The sequence below is a fragment of the Pagrus pagrus genome (genome assembly GCF_965226575.1).
Source record: "Pagrus pagrus genome assembly, chromosome: 6".
Lineage (NCBI taxonomy): Eukaryota > Metazoa > Chordata > Actinopteri > Spariformes > Sparidae > Pagrus > Pagrus pagrus.
This window is the reverse complement of record NC_140190.1, coordinates 14,904,312-14,925,000: the sequence shown is the minus strand read 5'-3', so window position 1 is coordinate 14,925,000 and position 20,689 is coordinate 14,904,312. Positions and strand designations below refer to the sequence as shown.

The following is a 20,689-nucleotide window of genomic DNA, read 5'->3' as shown; positions in this document are numbered from 1 at the left end:
TTGGTCAGCAGGGAAAATGGCTGAAAGAGGCAGTGATGCAAGGAGCTATAATCTGTTCCCAAGCTACCCTGTTGTTTGTTTTGAAAAGAAAGAAATGGAGAGTGAGGCGGAAAAAAAGGAAAAGAGACCAAAGAAACAAATGGACCCATCTCCTTCCTAAAGCGTTGCTTTTCCAGCTCATTTATCAAAAGCAGAAGAAGAATTCTTTTTGATTGGCTGATTACCAGAAGCATTCATCACTGGCCGACATATCCCCACCAATTTGACACTGCCATTTTGGATAATTTGTTAAGGATGACAAAGAGGTCATTGTTGCCTTGGCTTCTTTTTGACCTTTTTAATATTAGAAAATTAATTTTCAATCTGAAACAAATATATTAGGTCCTGTCACAGCACCTAGATGAATTTCGCACCTTGAAATCCTCCCTAATGCCCTCATTCTGTGACTCCTAAAGCACTGCAGTCCCACGCTGCAGTCTCTCTCTGTTTCCGTCTCTCTTTCTTTGTTCAACGGTCAGATCTGCCATACGTTTGAAAACGAGGAAGTCGTGTGTTTCTTGTGTGTGTTTGTGTCTTTTTCCCTCCCAGTCTTCCCTCCCCTCTCTCTACGCGTGTTGTCCTCTGGTGTCAGCCAACCATTTCTGATCCATTTCTGAGATTTACAGCCAATTTTACCCAATCATCCCTGCGTCGTTCCAATCCCTCCATCATCCCTCTCTTTATTCTCCCTCAGTTTGAAGCTGAATTGTCGACTTTTCACAGGAAGATGAAGCTCACGCACTCTGGCAATTTTATGTCCCCCCCCCTAAACTTAGTTCACAGGCTTTTTACTTTATCTTAATTTTAACATAATAGCTCAGATTATTTTTTCAATACCTCCCCTCTTCATCCCATTTGCTGTCTTTTCTTATCACCTCGCCTTGTCTGTACCTATCACCCTCCTTCCCCCGTTCTCCTGGCAGGCCCTCCCGACAGATGTGGCAGCTTATGTGGCACTAACAGGGCCGAAGCAGAGGGCTGCCTGCGCCCGTTCAGGCTGATTACAAGTCACCTCTGTGTTCATAAACAGACAAATACCGTCATCAATTTGAGAGCAGAGTACAGACAGGGGGAGGGAGGGGGGAGAAAAGGAGAGAGAGGGAGAGAGAGAGACGCAGACAGACGGAGGAAGGGTTTTGTGTCATTTACTCTCGTCCATGAAGCAGGTCATGCCATCTGCCATGTTCTGTCATTGCTACATCATTAGAGGGTCACTGGCCATGTGCCCCCGTGACATGAATTGGCTTCTCTAACTAATGAAACGTTGGATAGAGTTTACAGCGTTCAGGTGATATGATGATTTTTCTTTCAAAACTTTTTGTGTGAGAAAGTTTGAGTCAGTATTAAGTTAACGCCTAGGTGGCTCCAGCATTAGTCTAACTTGGCAGCTGCCTCACTTTGAAATGACCTTTCCCTCAAATTCCTCTATCAATAGTTCAGTTCAGACGTTAATTCATATATTTGAGTCAATTTGCTAAAATATTTACAATGTGTACACAGCTCACTATTCAGATATGTATGTGTAGACAGTTTAGTAACTTTAGTTACTGATCAGTAAGTTCACATATGAGTCACAACCAAATAACCTAAAAAAGAAGGACGTAAGAGGTCATAATGTCAGACTGTGCTGCAGGTTGTGTTGAAGTCTATGGGAGAAACACATTAACACCCGACATCTCATCTCATCTCATCTCATTTTCTTTCCGCTATTTCCCTATTGGGGTCACGGGGTGTTGCCGCTTTTATCCCCCCTTTCGGGGGGTTGCGGGGCTACTGGGGCCAAATCCAGCTCTCACCGGGCGAAGGCCAGGGTACACCCCTGGATGAGACGCCAGTTCATCCAGGGCCCTCTGATGGCAGAGGCTGTCTTGCAGCTTGCAAGGTGCCAACTGCACATCAGGAGCAGTTTAGGGGTTCAGCATCTTGCTCAAGGATGCTTCGGCACGTAGCTCAGTTCCGCCCAGGGGAGCCGGGGTTCGAACCAGCAACCTTGTGGCTGCTGGTCACCTGCTCTACCCACTGAGCTACAGCCGCCCCTAACACCCGACATATCTACGTCATATGAAGACACCTTCGGAAAATGAAAGAACACACTTCCACTGATTTTCCCCCCCACATGATTGACAGGGCTGATAATATTGTGATCAGAAGAGGCAGGTCCAACTGATTTCCGCTGATGAGACTGAACTTACACCATGAACAGCAGCGCGAACAGGAGCCTTTCCTACACATTGTTGAGGAAAGGAACAGCATGTCGATAAAGAAAATGAGAGGTTAACCCACTCTCTGAAGTATGGTCTTTCATATCATACAGATCATCTTATGTAAGGAGAATTAGCTCAACACTACATCACAAGAACATGCTGTTTCTTTATTTCCATGTATTCTACATGAATCATTAACAGGGTTCTCATAAAAAAAAACATACAACTCATCAAGCTAAAGTTAGCTAACTACAGCTGATCAAATCTGCTAATGACAGACAAAATCTTCAGTCTATAAAGAGTCTAAGAAGTCTGGTTTTGTCTGTTTCTTGCAGTCTGGCAGTCTTCCCACAGGTATAATAGGTGATATTTAAATGTTGAGTAATATGCATTGCATGGCGAGTAAGTTCAACTTTCTTCTCTTGAACAAGCAGCAGTTTCCCTTCTCCTCAAAAGGTATACTGCTGATGCCATGAGCTTTATTCAGGAGCTTGTAATCCTGCTTCAATCAGCTCTTTTTCCTTCCCGTGTAAAGATAAGCCCAGCATTTACGGCCCCTCACAGCACCCCGCGCACCCCGCTCTAATTAATATGCAGGAGATAAGTACTTGTCTGACAAAATTCATTCGTTTGACCTTCTAGGTTTTACACTAAACTGTTTGCGGCCGCTGCAAGTTCACCACAAGTTGAGAGTTCCCTGGAGCTTCTGCGGCGAGATGGGGCTTTGTTTCTCTCTGAGAGGTTTAATTTGGACAGCTCGCTCTCCCCCTCTGTTTCTCTCTCTCACTCTCTCAAATTGTCTTCTGACTTTCATTCGGCAGTGTCTGTTTCTTAATTGCCCCTAATTGCTTAATTACAATTTCAAATGAACAATTCTGGAGGTCAGAGCGGGTTGTTAATTGAAGCATCAATCACAGTGGTGGGGCCTTCAGAAGCGTCTCAGTTTGATTGACAGGGCATTAACTGAGTATTGTAGTAAGCCTGGACATGACATTGTGTGGGCTCCATGGCTGCTACTACAGCTACTGCTCCTCCTCTACCGTCCTTCACATGAAGCTGTGAAGGAGAAATCCTCTGAGTTTGAATCAGGACAGGGACGGACGGAATTGGACTGGATTTGGTTTGTGTTTTCACCCACTACAAACAGGATGTGGCTTCAGTTCTTCATATTTTTTTGAGCGCATTTCCTCCAGATGGTCTACTTTCCTTTCACATCATGAAGATCCACAGGTGGTTTTGGACAGGTGGTTTGCTTACGAATGTGTTTACCCCATTTGTGGACTGGGACTCTGTTTTACTGACATGATACACTGTATTTCCAAAAGTATGTGGACACCCCTGCTGTATGTACCAAACATTTCGACCTTATTCCACTCAATTCGCTCTTGTACTGTTTTCTGTTGTCAAACGTTGGGGTTCCAAGCGAGCAGCTACTTAAACATGGAGTGAAAACACCTCAGACCACTGATTGGTCAGATCACTCATGCAACATGGAGCAGCCAGTCGTCTTGTTGTCTGTGAGCTAATGCAGTCCAACAGTCTTTTGTCTTGCTGCAATCAGTCTAAAAAAAACATCCATTCGATATTCTCCATTGTTGCTGTATTTGTGTCACACTGAAGATGATGTAATGATAGTTTGATGCAGCGTCACTACAATGATCAGCTTAGAAACCCAGCTGTGTTGAGGCAGTACTGTCTGTAGTTTAAAACAAAATCCAGAAAATAGATTGGATGGATACTCACTGTTCATGGTTTAGGCTAAGCACCTTAGTTCCAACAAAGTGAACACCTAATGCTATATCAAAGAATAGCTGTAGATGACTTTTCTGTCAATCGACTAATCTTTAATTGACTAATCATTGAGCTGTATTATCTGAGTTTGGTGTGGAAGCACTTTCCCTGAGCCCTCACCTCAAACCTCAAACATCTGCGAAAGCCACTGCGTATCCCTGCAGCTAAAATCTCCTAGAAGAGACTATTGGAACTGTATTTTAATGCCAAAGGTTGTGAAATGCTCAGCAGTCACATATAGGTGTAATGTATCCAACTCTGAGTGATAAAAAATGTGAAAAAAAAAAAAAAACGTGTTAAATTTAGATTTAAATAGCTCTACTGTAAGCATGTCACTTCCAGTTAACCTCTCTGTTATACTCAGTCTGCCACTTTCGATCAATCCATCCACCTCCATCTCCTCCTCCTTTTATTCTTCTCCCTCCTCCTCCCAGCCTCTGTCTCCTTCAGGAGGGAGAGACCTAGGTGATTATTAGGCTGGTTTCCCTCATCTAGACCCTCACTGGTTAGTTGGAGCTCCTTCCACCCTCCTTCCTCTGCCTAATGGAGCTGGATCTACCCCCCACCCCACCCCCTCTCTCTTTTCATCTCCTACCTAACTCTTTTTGTCTCTATATATCCCTCCCTCTGTCTGCGTCCCATCACCACCACTGCTCACTTGGCTGCATTTAGATTTTCTTCCCCCCCCCTCTTGCGCTTTTTGTGTTTTGTTTTTCTGTTGTTTCTCCCTCCCTCCCTCCCTCCCTTCCTTCTCCCACTGTCCTCTTCCACTCCCCCCCCCTCCCTCCTCCCTCCTCCTCCTCCACCACCTTCTCCTGCTGCTGCTCCTCTCCTCTGGGGCTCCATCCATCAGGTTGTCGGGGGCTGCTAGCGGCTGACTCCCAGCCACCATATTTCACCGCCAGCCAGCCAAGCAGCTGACAGCACAGCCACCGCCAGGAAATTGCTTTGGCTGTGAGCGGAATTTCAAACACAGGCACACTGCGTCGCCCGGGCCGCCCAAGCACCGCTTCCCTCTCACACTCCCTCTCTCTCTTTCTCTCTCTCCTGTCAATCTCTCTACACCTCCCTACACACATCTCTATGTCTCTCCCTATCTCTCTCTGTTCTCTCTTTTTCTCTCTCCCTCTGTTTGTCTTTATGTACTTATTTCCTCTTTTTGCACCTCCATCTCTATATGTTTTTCTGCCTGCTCTCGCCTGCCCCTCTGTCGCGTCACACACACAGTCACAGACCCATACGCATCGTTTTCTCTCTTTGTCTTTTATCCGTCTTTGTTGCTCCCTCTCTCCCTCCCTCCCTCCTTCCCTCCCTCCCACTATCTCTCCCTCTCCTTTTCCATCCTCTCATTCTTCCCCTCGTCTCCTCCTCTCCTCCTCTTTACGACCCGCAGGGAACAAGGTGTGGTGCTGAATGTGTAATGAGCGGAGAGAGAAGGAGGGAGGGAGGTGAAGAAGAGGAAGAAGAAAACCAGAAGGAGAATGGAGTTATAAGGCAGAGAGAGGAGGTGGAGGAGGGTTTTTGGTTGGGAATGCTCCTGAGTTAAGGGTCACCAGGTGTGTTTGTGTGTGTGTGTGTGTGTGTGTGTGTGTGTGTGTGTGTGTGTGTGTGTGTGTGTGTGTGTGTGTGTGTGTGTGTGTGTGTCAGACCACTGAAGTGAGGAGGTTTTTGCCAAGTGAGGTCATTTTTGCTGGTCTTCACATGCTGGCTGGGTTAGGTTGAGGGTTGGGGTTTTTTGTTTTTTTTTAGCCTGGTCTACTGGAGGGTCCGTGATCAATCAAAATCATGTGTCGGTCCATTCAGATACAAGCCAGAAAAATACATGGAGCAGCACTGTGGTTAGATGGGTAATTTCATCTTAAATTACATGCAGATAAATCGTGCAGTTTCTCATCGTCATATTCTTAGGTAAGTTAAACAACCTGAAAAATAGTTGAACTTGAAGAAATTCAGAAAATGAATGTGGTCGGCAATGGGACGGTTAAATAATCGTTTAATAATAATGTTCAATATCATTTAACATCAAAGTAAGTTGATACTATATATATATATATATTTGGGTGAACTCTGTTAAAAGACTCACACATGCAGTACTAAAAGATTAGTACTGCATGTGTGAAAAAGGTAGTATAAAGACTTTTGTGGCTCCAGAGGAAGCTTGTAATCTGATAAACCGCATCCAGTGATGTCACTCAGTGGATCAGTTGCATTGTGGGTAATGTCGGCACCGGGTTTTGAAAATGAAGAAGAATGTATGGAATAAAAGAGGTGATATCTGTACTTTAAACTTCTTTTTTTAAACTGTCCATTAATGAGACCAACAGTGCTATAGGAGTGCAATGCTAGACCAATGGACTACTTTTCAAAACCTACATTACCCACAATGCATCAACCTGTTGGTTGTTGGTGGTACAAGGGATTTATACGCTCTACTGTTCTGCACAACCCTGAAATGATAGCAGACATGCACAGATGGACATCACACTGCAGCTTTGGAAAGCTCCTGCCAATTTAAATCAGGAAGGTTCAAACAGAAACAGCAAAATGTTTGATTTAAAATCTAAACTTAGCTCTTCCTGGTGTTCTCGCATCACCATCCAAATCTCTTTTAATCATTTCTAGCTGTGAGCAACTCCACCGTTTCTTTAGTGTGTTGCAAAATGTCCATTCACAGCACAATTAAAAACCATCAGTGCACTCAATCCACACTGGCACTACATACTCGACATACTTTAGTATATAATATTGAATAGTTAAAATATGCATAGCTTCCAACCATGGAAGAACAGAGCTGTCTTGGCTATGTTGAGTTTAAAGAGGCAGTTCACCCCAAAATATGTTTCTTCTTGCCTTTAAAGCTGCATCCATCTAGATTGTTTTGATGTGAGTTGCCAAGTTTTGGAGACATCGGCCATAGAGATGCCTGCCTTCTCTCAGAGATAAGGGAACTAGATGGCGCTCAGCTTGTGGTGCTCAAAGTGCCAAATAAATACATTTTAAAGCTCAACTGTAATGTCTCTTTCCAGAAATCCTGACCTGGTTGCTCAATATAATCCCCAGACCTTGTTGTGAGCAGTTTCATGTTGGCACCTAGTTTTTCCCATATCACCGTGCAGAAGGCACCGTGCATCTAGTCATACTAAGCTAGCTAAAGTGACAGCTCATCCATAGGAGGATGCTGTAAATGTTTACAGCCCATGCTGTCACGAGCACGAGCCTCTCATCGATGAGTAGATCCACGTAGATGCAAAAGAAGGCAGACATCTCTACAGCTGATATCTACAAAAACTCACACCAAAACAGTTTCAAAGGATAAATAGCACTACAGGCAAAAGGAAAAAAAAAAAGTTTGATTTTGGGGTTAACATCCTTTTAACGAAATTCAAGCCCACCCCTTAAGTGGATTGCATTTTTGTTATTTGAATATTTAATATGCATGAAAACAACGTTAAATCTCTCAAACTGCTAGCCTTTATGACTGTTAAATACTTGAAATGGGCGCTTCCTGCATCTGCTCGTCATACTGAGGGTTATAGTCATAGAATAAGTCAAGTCAAAAGAAGCTCCCTATTTGTATCACAAGATAAGATTCTGTGTATGTGTGTAGATTGAGTGATAACACAGTTGAGCAAGAGAAACAGATCTTATCAAATCCATTTCACACAGTGTATACTGGAGAGAAAAGACATTACACACTCAATGTGAAGTCAGTATTAACCTGATAGATACGTATGGAGTATGTAATGAACCTGAGAGAGTGTGTGTGTGTGTGTGTGTGTGTGTGTGTGTGTGTGTGTGTGTGTGTGTGTGTGTGTGTGTGTGTGTGTGTGTGTGTGTCTTCACACCATATTTATCTCTGCTCACATCCATGTACAGTATGTGCTGTAGGTGTGCCCTTCAGAAGGACAGTCTGATTGAAGTTATGTGTGGGTGGTTGGCTCCGTTCAGGTAGTAAACACATCCTCAGTCTGCGGTGTCTGGAGGGTTTGTAGTCACCCCATGGGTGACAGCCTCAGCACAGTCTCCCCAGAGCGAAGAAGGCCTTCCCTTAACCAATCAATCAAACGTTATTTGTGTAGCACCTTTTATACAGGTTAGTGCAGTTTAAAATGCATGGCAGTCATGCTCACACTGTCAGAAAAATGTCCCTTCGTCAACAGTAGCCTCCTGTTTTTTCATCTTCTGTCTGTTTGTCTCTCTGTTTCTTTGTCCCTCTGTTCTCTCTCAATGCCTCCATCCCTCTTTTCCTCCATCAGAGAGTTAGTTTGGAGTTCTACATTGATGTCCATGCCCACTCCACCATGCTGAATGGCTTCATGTACGGCAATGTGTTCGAGGACGAGGAGCGCGTCCAGAGACAGGCTGTCTTCCCCAGACTGCTGTGCCAAAATGCACCAGACTTCTCCTTTGTAAGTCACATAAACAGACACACACACACACACACACACACACACACACACACACACACACACACACAAACACTCCACAGAGGCGGGCTTAAGGGCAGAATTTCACCAGCTCAAATCCCGCGGCTGGCTCGGAAAAAGAACACAAAATAGTTCTATCTCAGCAACTAATGGTGAGGTGGTGTTCAGCGAGGCACTTAATTGCCACCTGCTGCGCTCTTGGTGGCACACAGGTGATGCCTTGGTTGCAGCGGGGAGCTCTTAGGTGTAGATGCATGGATTTGAGGCGAGGTGTTGATTGAAAAAGGAAAACCAGCTGCTTATAGGTGAGGAAAAAATATACACAGACTGCATGTATTTATTAATTAGCAATAGATCGTGCACCCAGCTTGCACGTGATTGTACACACACACACACACACACACACACACACACACACACACACACAGAGACAGGTGTTAAATTATTTGTTCGCAGAAGAAAGCAGAAGGTTCCAGCTGTGCACAAAAAATTTCACCTTGACCACAAATGAGTGTACAAGACAAGAGGGTCAAACTTTCTAAACCCTGATGATTCAGTTCAGCGAACTAGAAACAGGATACAGAAAAATTAGAATATTATATATATTTCAAAAGGTATGAATTATGGAAAAGAATACAGCAGAAACTCAGTATTAGGTAGGTATGCTAACTTCTGGTGTGTCAAAACAGCAGCAGTGGTAGCAGAAGTCCTTGAGGGACAAATATGAAAATGGAAATTGTGTATGAGAAGCTACCTAACCCCTCTAAACCCTGTATATCCAATTTAATTTTAAGTGTTTGAGATAACATATGCCGTGTTGTAAAGAGTACCCAAGGGTTATACTCAAATAAAGGTAAAAATATTGTTTTGGTAAAAGTGAAAGTCACCCATTCAAATAGTTAAATAATAATGTAATAATATATTAAATATATTTTATATTTAATCTATTTAAGTATCGAAACTAATTTTCTGGCAATAAATATACTTAAAGCGGAAAGAGAGAACTTTTTAGATTCTCCCCTCCTTACGCTTCCTTGTGATTAACCTAATTTGACCTAGAAACCCTGAACTCAGTGCTATGAACAGGCAGAAAACATTAAGAGTATTTAGAGTAATAATAAGTAGTAAGTTTAGTTATTTACTGATCTAGTAGAAAAAAATGCCAGTTAAGAACCGTCTCTTGTCCTGGTGGTCAGGGAGAACACATATCAGCAGGGAACCGCAGCTCTCCATCGAGAGAATAGTCGGTACGCTCTTGTTTTACCTCGGTTTCTATCACTCTCCCTCTTCACCTTCTTTGCCCTCTCCATCAGCGGGGTTCCTTTTCTTTTGCAGTGTAGAGTTTCCACAGTTAGTCTAGTTGCTCCATCGTTACCTGGGGGGAGCGACCAGGGAAAATGCCTCTTCCTGTTTTAGTTGCACAATGGCAGACTCGCCTTCTTTGTGCAGCAATCCGACTTTCTTTTTCCCAGGAAAAATCATGCCCGGTGGCAGACTGAAGAGCATAGTGGAAGCAAGGCTTATAGAGAACCAATCTATACGTGGATGGTGTCACTTTTCTACAGCCATTACACTGCAATCAGTATTGACTTCAGAATGATAAGTTAAAGCATAAAAGTTGCCTACTGCCAGTGTAAGTTTAAAAGGAAAGGTATACATACATGTTTGTATATACTGCATACTATGTGTCAACCAATTATCAATTAACAGAGGGGGTTTTTATCTGGTTGCCGATAAAATTAATTACTTTAACTTTTGCTCTGGTGCAGCATGCAGTATGCAAAGTAACTAGTAACCAAAGTTATCAACTAAATGTGGTGGAGTAAAAAAGTACAATATTTGGCTCCACACATACACTAAAGTGGACTGGAGGTATGCAGTAGCAGAAAATGGAAATACTCAAGCAAAGTACTTGAGTACAGTACTTGCATATTGTCACTGCATATTGTCTCATATGAATTTTACTTGTAGTTTCTGGTCTAAAGTTTGCAAGACATGTGACCTTCAATGTGAATATGCATTTATACTGTATGTAAGTGCGGAACAGAAATAGCAACCGCTGTACAGGTGATGACGAAGCAGAGGACTGTAAAAGTAGGCCAGGATATTCTGTATGAGCAGTGCAGGTGTTCTGCTAAAGCACCTTCTTAGGTGGCTAAATCTGGGTTTATCTGGGCTGTGTAGACTGAGGGAGGAGGTGAAACTTCAAAAAAAAAAATCAAAGTATTGGAAATGGTGGCGGACGAACACGTCCATTCACCGACTGTGATGCTTCTCCAACCAGCCACACATGCATAACCTGGTGACACCTTTTCACACAGGTACATTATCCACCAAACCATTTCCTCTCAGCCCCGTGTCACTTCCACTGACCTTCGTTTTCTCACTGACGGTGACATTTCATAGCAGAGCCACTTACACACATCATAAAGAGTAACCTTTACTACCCATTGACACCCAGTGCCATCCTCCATACAGGGACAAGTCAGACAGGCAGACGTTCACTCACACATGTATGGAAATGTCACTGATTGTCAGTGTCTATACAGTACGCAGTGTTACGAAGGACGAGTAAAACGCTATTTCAGGAGAATTTATCTCCCTCCCTCTCTCGCTCTCCCTCTGTATTGCTTGTGTGACAGCTTGCCCAGGGGTCATCTCCCTCACTGTGCTTTTGTCCCTCTGCCCATTCAGCACTACCTAAAGCCCAACGCAGCAGCAGCACAACACAATCATGGCAAAGTCCCACTGGTGGCCGCCAAGTCTGCATTTCAGCAAGGCAACTCTCACTGCAGCAGAGTGGAGTGACAGTGAATGGAAACTTTTTCCACACTCTTCCCAAGACAGCCTCAAATTTGTGTAGCATAGCTGACACGCTGAAACCCAAAATAGACCGGATGTTTGTTTTTTTTCTGCTTTAGCCATTTACAGCTGATCTTGATAATGACTTTGTATAAAGGAAATCTGCTCAAATAAGCCACTGTACCCTTCATAATTTGTCTGGGATTCTCGAGAGGCTTAACGCTGAAAGTTACTGAGAAACAAATCACTGGGTGTTAATGCGTTTCTCACTGATGAGACATGTCGGCCGATATTGACAGTAGCTGGTTTGTTTTTTTGATTTATCAACAAGGTAATATAGTCAAATTAAATCTTGGATATTAATGATGAAAATGTTCAGATATTAATGTTTTAATTATTGTAAATGAAAGAAGGTTTGTTTTATATTTAGCTTGGGAGTTAATGCATCATTAATTCAGGTTCATATGACTGACTCAGGACCCTAATGTAGATGTGTGCACAATGATTTACAGATGCTCGACGTGCTGTGTAGCTGCGAGGCAAACTTTATTAGCTATGGCCTTAGCCTGTGTGTACATGCCGTGTCCCTTACCCATAATGCCCTTGACATTAACACGTTACCTCTTGCCAACCTGGATTGGACTAGTCATTGCGAACTTGTTGTGCTTATTTACACATCCAGCAGACATGGAGAAACATTAACATTCACATGGAGATACATCTCTGGCCACCTGATGAGTCTAAATCCAGTATCAACTTTCCTTTTAGCTCAGTTTTTGCTGTCCACCAACTCCTGAGAGTAAGTATGTGCCCCTTTAACTGCTAAATGCTCCACTGTGTTCACCAGCTAATTGTTAATGTTTGTCAGAGTATTTTTGGTAAAAAAAAAAAGCAGCCTGCTGCGACTAAAAAGGGGGTGAAAGAGAGGTGAAAGCGAAACAAAACATTAAAGTTGTGGGACTAAAACCAAAACAACACACTGAAAGACACTAAAAAAACTCTGGACAGTTGATTCTGTGTCGGTTCATCACTAAGAGCAACACCTTTTTCATTACATATAGTCATTTGATGGATTTTTATTCCAAAAATATTGATTACAGAAGCTTTGAACCATTTGGTAACCATGGAACATTAGCAGGTCTTGCCAAACACAATAGTTGCCTTTCGTTTCTACAGAATACTCTTTTCCATCACAGTGTAGTACAGTGAAGTGTGAACTGAGACACGAAAAACAAAAGCAATATGTTTCTGCTGAATGTCTTTTTCTCTTTTCCTGTCAGTGTTGGTGCTTGACAAATGATCTGTCATTCGGGTTTTATAGGACACAACATTTTATTTTGGAAACACTGGCCAGCTACTTGTACATTTTGAAACTTTAGTCAAAAAAACTTCCATAGAGGTATTCAGGGACTTTTCCAGGTATTTACACAGGTAGCTACATAGGAAAATACTCCAGACTCCAGAGTCTTGCTCAAAGAGGCTTTAACAGGGTGGATGTATGCTGACACAAAGACTTGAACCCAAACCCTCCCACTGAAGTGTCCTCTCTCTAACCACTAGCCTGGCACGATGTCTCACGATATAGTTGTTTTTTTGTGTATCCCTCCAGTCAAACACGTCCTTCAACCGGGACGTGGTGAAGGCCGGTACCGGTAGACGGTTCCTTGGTGGTCTCCTCGATGACACGTCCTACTGCTACACTCTGGAGGTGTCCTTCTACAGCTACATGACAGCTGGCAGCACCGCACCTGTGCCCTACACTGAGGAGACATGTATCCTTCGACATGTGTGATCCGTGTGTGTGTGGAGAGCTGCAGTTCTGTTCTGTTTTGTCTCTCTTTATTTCTCCTCCATCCTCACACACACACACACACACACACACACACACACACACACAGACTGCCTCTGCGGTAACAATCTCCCATTGAAATCAAGCCAATTGATCTCATTATCATTGAAGTCATTATTTTAATATTTGTGTCCCCGGTTGTGAGTGTGTGAGTGTAAATGTGTTGGCGTGTTCCCGTGTGTGTGTGTGTGTCAAGTCATGTGTACTCACCAGAAAACCATGTTGCTCTTTTGTTGCCTCTTGTTGCGACAGATGTGCAGTGACAGAATAGGGATGTGATAGCTGCGTCTATTGATTTCATTTACAAAGGAGAGAGGAGAAAGGGGCTTGTGTTGGCGTATGTAGCGCTGTGTGTGCACACAGTCGAGGCTTTGATTGCAATAAACAATGGAACAAACATGATTCCCGTCGACTGCAAGCGCGCGAGCACACACACATGCATTCATCATGGGAACCCGAAGGTCACAGGTGCCTTAATGGAGCCAGATGGGAGGAAGTTTTCCTTCAGCTGACCTTCTCGGGGCTGAAGAGATCCTGAGAGCCGGCCGATGGCAGTCTGATCTTACCGATAGAGTGAGTGAGAAGAGGGAGGAAGAGAGATTTAGAGAGAGCGATAAGGACCCTACACATGAAAAGTATGTGCTCTCCTACACATATTCTGCAGGTGGAGGGGTGTGTGGAGATAGACGTAGCCCTAGTGCCCTCTAGTGCTAAGAGCTGGCGCATCGTATTTCACCATGGCTATTTCTGATTCACACACATGAAAAGTTAGTAACACTTGTGTTAATTCTACATGTTGGCAGACGGAAATTTATAGGAGAGGTGAACGAACATGTATCCTGTGAGCAGTGAGGCATTTAGGGGATGTTGGAAAAAACATACCTGGTATTTTTTTCTCATCAGCAACTGATATATACTGTATATTATGATATTATGATTGGGTGTGTATGAGTGTGTGTGTTTTTTACACACTCTCATCACTTTGACTGTTCTCACAGAATCATCTCAGGTTTACGCCAAAATAGAGGGCACCACCACAGCCACAAACAACATCTGGCCTTACATTCAGGAGTCTGACTCTTATGATGAACAAACAGCACATAACAAATTCTACTCGGTGTTTTCACTTGAGTTCAGAGCACGATAAGAAATGGAGAGCCAGGTATTTCAGGGACATTTCTCCTGAAGGTCAAAAACTCAGCCCATGTGGGAGACTTGCTTGATCTTTTTTTGTTTTCCAGGGGAGTGTGTGAATGTGTGTGTGTGTGTGTGTTGTGAGAAGAGGAGGTGTACAAGGAGGAGGGGCTCCACAGGGTCTGCAGGCGGCACAGGGACCTGGTGTAGAGTGGAGATTGGGGTCAGGCAGGTTGAAGGAACCAACCATGTCGCTTTATACGCCCCAGCAGTCAGCTCGATGGAGCGTGCAAATCATCAACAGAGACCTTTAGCATCTCGACGCTCCCCCTCCACCTTTCTCACCTGATGCACACACACACACACACACACACACGAGCCTGCACGTGCTCTAAACTAACACATGACAAATGAATAATAACCTGAGCCCCTAACTCTCACCACCTTCCAAACACGCTGCCCTTACCCTTTCATCCTCCCTGACTCTCCTTTGCCACTGCTGTGACTTGTAGCTACCAAAATTGAAATCTTAACCTTTTTCTCACCTCCGTGACTTTTGTCACAGTTTGACGGTGTTCAGAAAAAGGTGTAATGCAGTGTGTGTGTGTGTGTGTGTGTGTTTGTTTTCTGATCTCTCCTCTCCTTCTCCTCTCATGTCCTCCTCTGTCCTCTACTCTGTCCTTTCCTCTCGTCTCGTCACCCAGAACATAACAGCTCATTATATCATTTAGTCAAGCTGAGAATCCTCTTCTCTGAAACAGCAGGGACAACCTCCATCGCGTGTCTGTCTTCTTTTCGTCCTCTAATCATAACACCTGTGTGTGTGTGTGTGTGTGTGTGTGTGTGTGTGTGTGTGTGTGTGTGTGTGTGTGTGTTTCCATGTGTGCCTCTTACACATATATGTGTCTTTTTGATGCTTCCACACTGTACAACATCCCATCTCGCAGAACTGTAATGAAGCAGTTCGGCCTGTTATTTTCCTCCAGGTTTTTTTTTCTATTGTCATAGTCCAACTGCATTTTGGGATGGAGCGTCCGGTTCAGACTCTGAAGTTTAAACTGGAGAGTAGAATGGATCAAGGTTGAGAGAATCTGGGATCTCGTTCAAAACTCAGCATGACGCTTTCCATTGTATGTGTGTTCAGTATGTGTGCTTATGTGAGCTTTGGGGGCTTACTTACGTAGCAGGTGTTTGTGTGTGTGCTTTTTTAGGTTGTGGAGAGACAGTATTCTCTGTAACTTTGAAGAATTATTCAAAAACTTTCAAAGCCTTTCAAGTTGTTGTCCTTGTTTTCCTGCGCTGAGTCGAGCAGTTGTTTTTTTCTGCCATAGCACAGAAGTGCTGATTTTCAAGATTTTCAGACGTACGAATCAGTGTGTGCTAACCTGAAGATGTATCGATGCATCATGGATTGACAGCTTGTGCGACTGGTTTTGACGTGTCCTACGCACACGCTTATAGCTCTGATTTCCTAATGACGTGCACTTCACCATAACAGTGGGACTCCGTGAATGCCAGAGCTGCCAATGGCACACAGTATGCACCAGTGATCCTGACACCCAATGGACAGCCTGTGAGAAGTATGCAAATCATATAGCTTGGAGGAAAATATGCTTCACTACCACACATCATACACATCATATCACACAGACATGCACAAATGGATAGGTGCTCACACACACAGAAACATACATTTATACACACGGTTGATTGCACAAATATTAGTGCTATGCTCAGATAAACAGGTGTCCTCATGAAAGCAATCACAACAATGCAGTTCTTCTTGTATAGTGATAGAGTTGATGTCCATGAAGACTCGAGATAAAAGTTTAGAAACATCATGCTGAAACAGCCAAATGGTGCTCAAACCTGAAAATTTGCAGTTGTATCAATACAGTTACAATGCTGAAAGAAGTCAAAGTGACATGATTTTCAGTAGTTTCAGCTTAAGTTAAAGCGCTGAGACGAATTCAAATTATCAAGCGTGATCGAGCCGGAATTGTCTGCTGAAGTGTAAGCACTGAGAGTCGATGACCTCTCTAGTTAGATAGGAAAGCCGTGGTACTGTCCTTTAAAGTGTGAACATTGAAAGTGGTTGAATTGTTATTTGATAAGTGAGAGATAAAAGCAGTTATAAAGGTTTTGAGAAAAAAATAAAAGATCCTCATTATCCACTCACCCTCATGCTGATGGTAAGTCAGGTGAAGTTTCATAGACCACCAAACATTTCTGGAGCGTCACAGCAAAACAGCGTTGCAGCATTCTCCTAAATAACTAAAGTAGATGGGGACTTGTTTTAAAACGTAAAAAAACAACCAAAACAAAGTATCAAATATCTCCATACAGCTCATCCGGCGTAAGCCAAGACTCCAGAAGCCCTGAGATCCCAAATTTATTTGAAAAGACAGTATTTACACCCTCAAAACGTGGTCGAGCTCATGCACCTACTTCAGGTGCGTGTTTAGCTTCGCAGCTGCAATAAAGACTTCAGCTATAAAAAAGATGTAAATAAAGTATTTTCAAATCAATGATGATTGAACTTATCCTTTAAGTTTAAAGGGAGCAAACTGTAGAACCTTTACTAGTTATGACCACTTTCGTTTCAGTTTCTTTATAATCTTTACTGTCACTGGATTGTAACATTGTAAAACAAGAATATCTTTAGAGTCAGAAGAGTCTTGTTGCTGCTTGTGCACACTGTTAGAAAACAGATGCCCTTGTTACACTCATTTCAGTTTACTGCTAAGGTGTCAGAGCTTGTCTCCTTGGCAGTGACAGCAGTTCCTCCTGTCAAGGATTTAAATCAGCCCTTGTTTGTCCCTTTGGGCAATAAGACGTGAGGTCTTTGAGTCGCTACTGGGGACAAAAATGTCCCTTTCTGTATTGCTGTTGTTGACTAGCCTCTTAATTAGCATTGATAATTAGCTCTCGGTGTGTCAGCGTAGTGACAGGACCTGTCAGTGGCCCATATTGATGGCTTGAATGTCCCCTTGCTTGTCTCCTTGTTAACTCCCATCTGATCTGGACAGCATTCTCCGCGTGTCTTGTCCATTTTACCACTGGGGGCCTTGTTGTCTGATCGTCACCTTGTCTGTCTGTCTGCTAGGACCAGGCACGAGGGACATGACAGTGAAAACCGCTAAATGTCGTGCTGACAGTAAACAGCTGCAGTAAACAAGTAATGACGTCCCCAACCCCTTTGTCTGGTGTGTCCTGTATCTCATCAGCACTTAAGCCTGCGTGCCCTTGAGCCATGACAATGACCTGCTATTGATTAGACAAGACCGTTAAGTGTACTGAAATGTTAGAGAATACACCTCACACACCTCAGTGACAGGCAGGCGAGATGCTGACTGGCTGCATCCTCAAAGGCGTACGCCTCTTTGACCTCTCTGGAGCTGGATAATGATTATACAATGATAATGATAATGTTTTGCAGTAAAGTAGATGATGATCATTATCAATAATATTGTCAGTATTAGCCTAAGTGTGATCATTCAGAAGAGGCTGCCTAGATGTGGATCAAAGCAGCTGAAGGTTTTCTGAATATTTCCACTTCCACCCACCTCTGTCATTCAGGCTACAGCCCACTGACTGTTTCCTGGCTCTCACTCACATCACTTCCTGCTGCAGCAGCAGCCTCGTTCCAGACCCTACGGTTTCCCCCGGCAACAGGCCAGGCAGCAGTCAGGGCATCCTCTGTGTCTCCGACCATTCGCCCCATGGATGAAGTTCTCCTTCAGAAGCTGACCGTCCATCACCAGACCTCCTGTAATAGACGGTGAGTCGTGACAAGCCAAGCTGAGAGGCCATCTGCGCACGGTGGGGTCCGGGAGATATTTTTGTCACTGAGCGTGCCTGGCCAAAGAGCTCAGGACTGGCACAGAGCTCTGCTGATGAAAGAGAGTGGAGGAAAACACCAAAAACTTTCCTGATGTCAGAATGAAGATCTCAAGGATACAAGGAGAGTGTCTATATATACAGTATACAGAGAGTGTGTCCATGTGAGTGAATATCAGTTTTCACGACAAGTTGTAGATTAATAGTTACCTACATTCAGATCATATGTGTTGTGTTTAGCCATGTACAGACACCAACAGGTCGAGGTTTTCACTTACTCTTACACTGAACTATCCAAAGAGAAGTTTGTCGTAGGAGAATATTTGGAGCAGCCCTGTTGAAACTGAAGGTGACGACAGTGAACGGAGCACAAGTGCTAGTGGCTACCTAAGCATACACAGAACCTGCTTATGTTAGCTTACGCCGGCCATAATGGTGGACCTTGGAGAGCCTAATACTTTTTGAGGTGGTACATGATGTAAAAAGTTTAAGAAACAAGACGAATTGCACTTTAAATTACGCTCTTGCAAATAAAAAAGTGACATATAGATGTACATTTCTACAAATTGTTACATAGTTAAGATTAGCCAAAGCTGACGAACTTTGCGTTGATTGCTAATTAGCAAAACGTTAGCATTGTAATGCTCTTGACTATCGTTAATGAGACGCTGGCGGCCCACCATAGTCTAAATTGCTGCACCATAGTCTCATATTGACCCAAAAATGTTTTTCAGTTGTCATAACAGTGCTGAAGATCTCGCTTCAGCAAAGCATCTTTAACTCTCAGTCAGGACTAATAGGCTACAAGATTAAAAGCAATAGATTTATATTGAGTTACAGTGGGTTATATTCGATTACTTTCTAAATATTATATTCTCCACAATTTCTCATTTATGGTCATGCTATTTATGAGATAGTGGACCTCAAAGTGCACGAGATTGATACATTTAACTTTTAAAAATGCGCAAAGTTTTCATCTAGGGGATCATGCCCCGGACCCCTAGTGCGAGGTCCACCCACCATAGTCTCACGAAATCCTGTTAGATGGCACGTTAATGTTAGCATTTAGCTCAAAGAACAGATGTGCTGCTAGCATGAGTGCAGACTCTTAGTCTTGTTTCGAACTATTATGCAGTAGAATTAGCATAAAAGCTAGATTTAGAAGGACGTAACCTTAGTTTGTTCATCTGTAGTTTTATCTTGACCTAATCAGTATCATCAGCTAGCTGTAATGAGACACACACACACACACACACACACACACACACACTCACAGCAAGTCTGGCCTGATGCAGGACTCACAGACAAACAGCCAGATGGGGTGTAAACACAGACTCTGGCGTCGTGTGGAGAGCGTTGCCATCAGCCTGCCGAGTGAAGAATGAAGTCCTGTGCAGACTCCCGAACATACGCAGTAACACACCCTCAAAGGCCAAGGTGACAGACTCACTACAGAGGGGCTTGCTTGCATAGTTAAAGGGCTAACTTACCAGGTATACCCAGGTGTGTGTGTGTGTGTGTGTGTGTGCGTGTATATGTGTTTGTGTGTGTGTGTGTGTTTGTGTGTGTTGCCTGAAGTATGACAAACTACAAAGCTTGAAGTGTACGCCCAGACAGCCAGCTCAAACCGAGGATGGATGGATACAAGTTAACAGCTTTTGGACAATAGCTTTTCACATTTGTAGCAAGCAGGATTTATGTAGCGCGGGTCACTTTGTGATCATTGCGAGAAATTGGAAAATAAAAACAAAAATGACAGAATCGCCATCTTTTATATTTTTCTGTATGCCAGTTGTTTCAATCACACAGTTGTGACAAATAGATAGTCCGGCGGATGACAGGCCCTATCCGAGTATCAACAAGGTAATGACAGGAGAAAGTGACAGATTATGTCTCTGTGTTGCTCCATCATGCTCCAGCCTGGTGAAGAATGGAGGTAGCATCAACATAAAGCATAAACATCAAAGCCTCAAGATGGGAAAAACCTTTATCTTTTTGTTTGATTTGTGTTGGGATCTATCTGAACAGTATATATGTGCATGTTGTATAGATATAAGATGATGGCTGTGTGTCTTAAAGGGTGGATAGATAGATTGGCAGCTGATATTGATGGGTTTTTTTGAGTCCACTCACCTCAGTGACTCGATGAAATGTACTCGTGTTAGCGACATTGTTCTTATGTATCCGTATTTACAATATCCTCACTCTGGTTGATTGGAAACATTACTGACATTCTGCGGTTCTCTACGTCTTCATTATCTGAGCCTGATTGTCATCATTTCTTGCTCCGCTGGCCTAATGATCACAGGCTTAGCAACAGCACTCATAGATGCTCAGCTGTTTTATAAAAGCAGTGAGGTTATTGATATTGTCCCTAATGTAGTGAGGGACGATTGGGCAGGATGATGATGTGTGCGCTCACCTCTGAATTTAAATAAGGCCACAGCTTATAAGTAATTGCTCTTGTGTGATTCATACCAGCATCATACATTCGGCTGACGTGAGTGAAATGCAGTTGATTTAGCCTCACTTAATTCAGAATGCAGTGTGTTGTACCTTGAGGATTTACACTGCTCATTTATCCAGTCGCTATAGTCCCTATT

At 43.3% G+C, this 20,689-nt stretch overlaps 1 protein-coding gene across 1 annotated transcript in view; it reads left to right on the top strand.

Moving 5' to 3' along the window:
• Positions 1-20,689, top strand: part of agbl4 (AGBL carboxypeptidase 4) — a 280,634-nt gene that overhangs the window by 258,725 nt on the left and 1,220 nt on the right. Inside the window, exons 10-11 of the mRNA XM_084355474.1 lie at positions 8,291-8,443; positions 12,873-13,035. Of these exons, the coding sequence (XP_084211600.1) occupies positions 8,291-8,443; positions 12,873-13,035 (316 nt within the window). The remainder of the gene's footprint in view (positions 1-8,290; positions 8,444-12,872; positions 13,036-20,689) is intronic.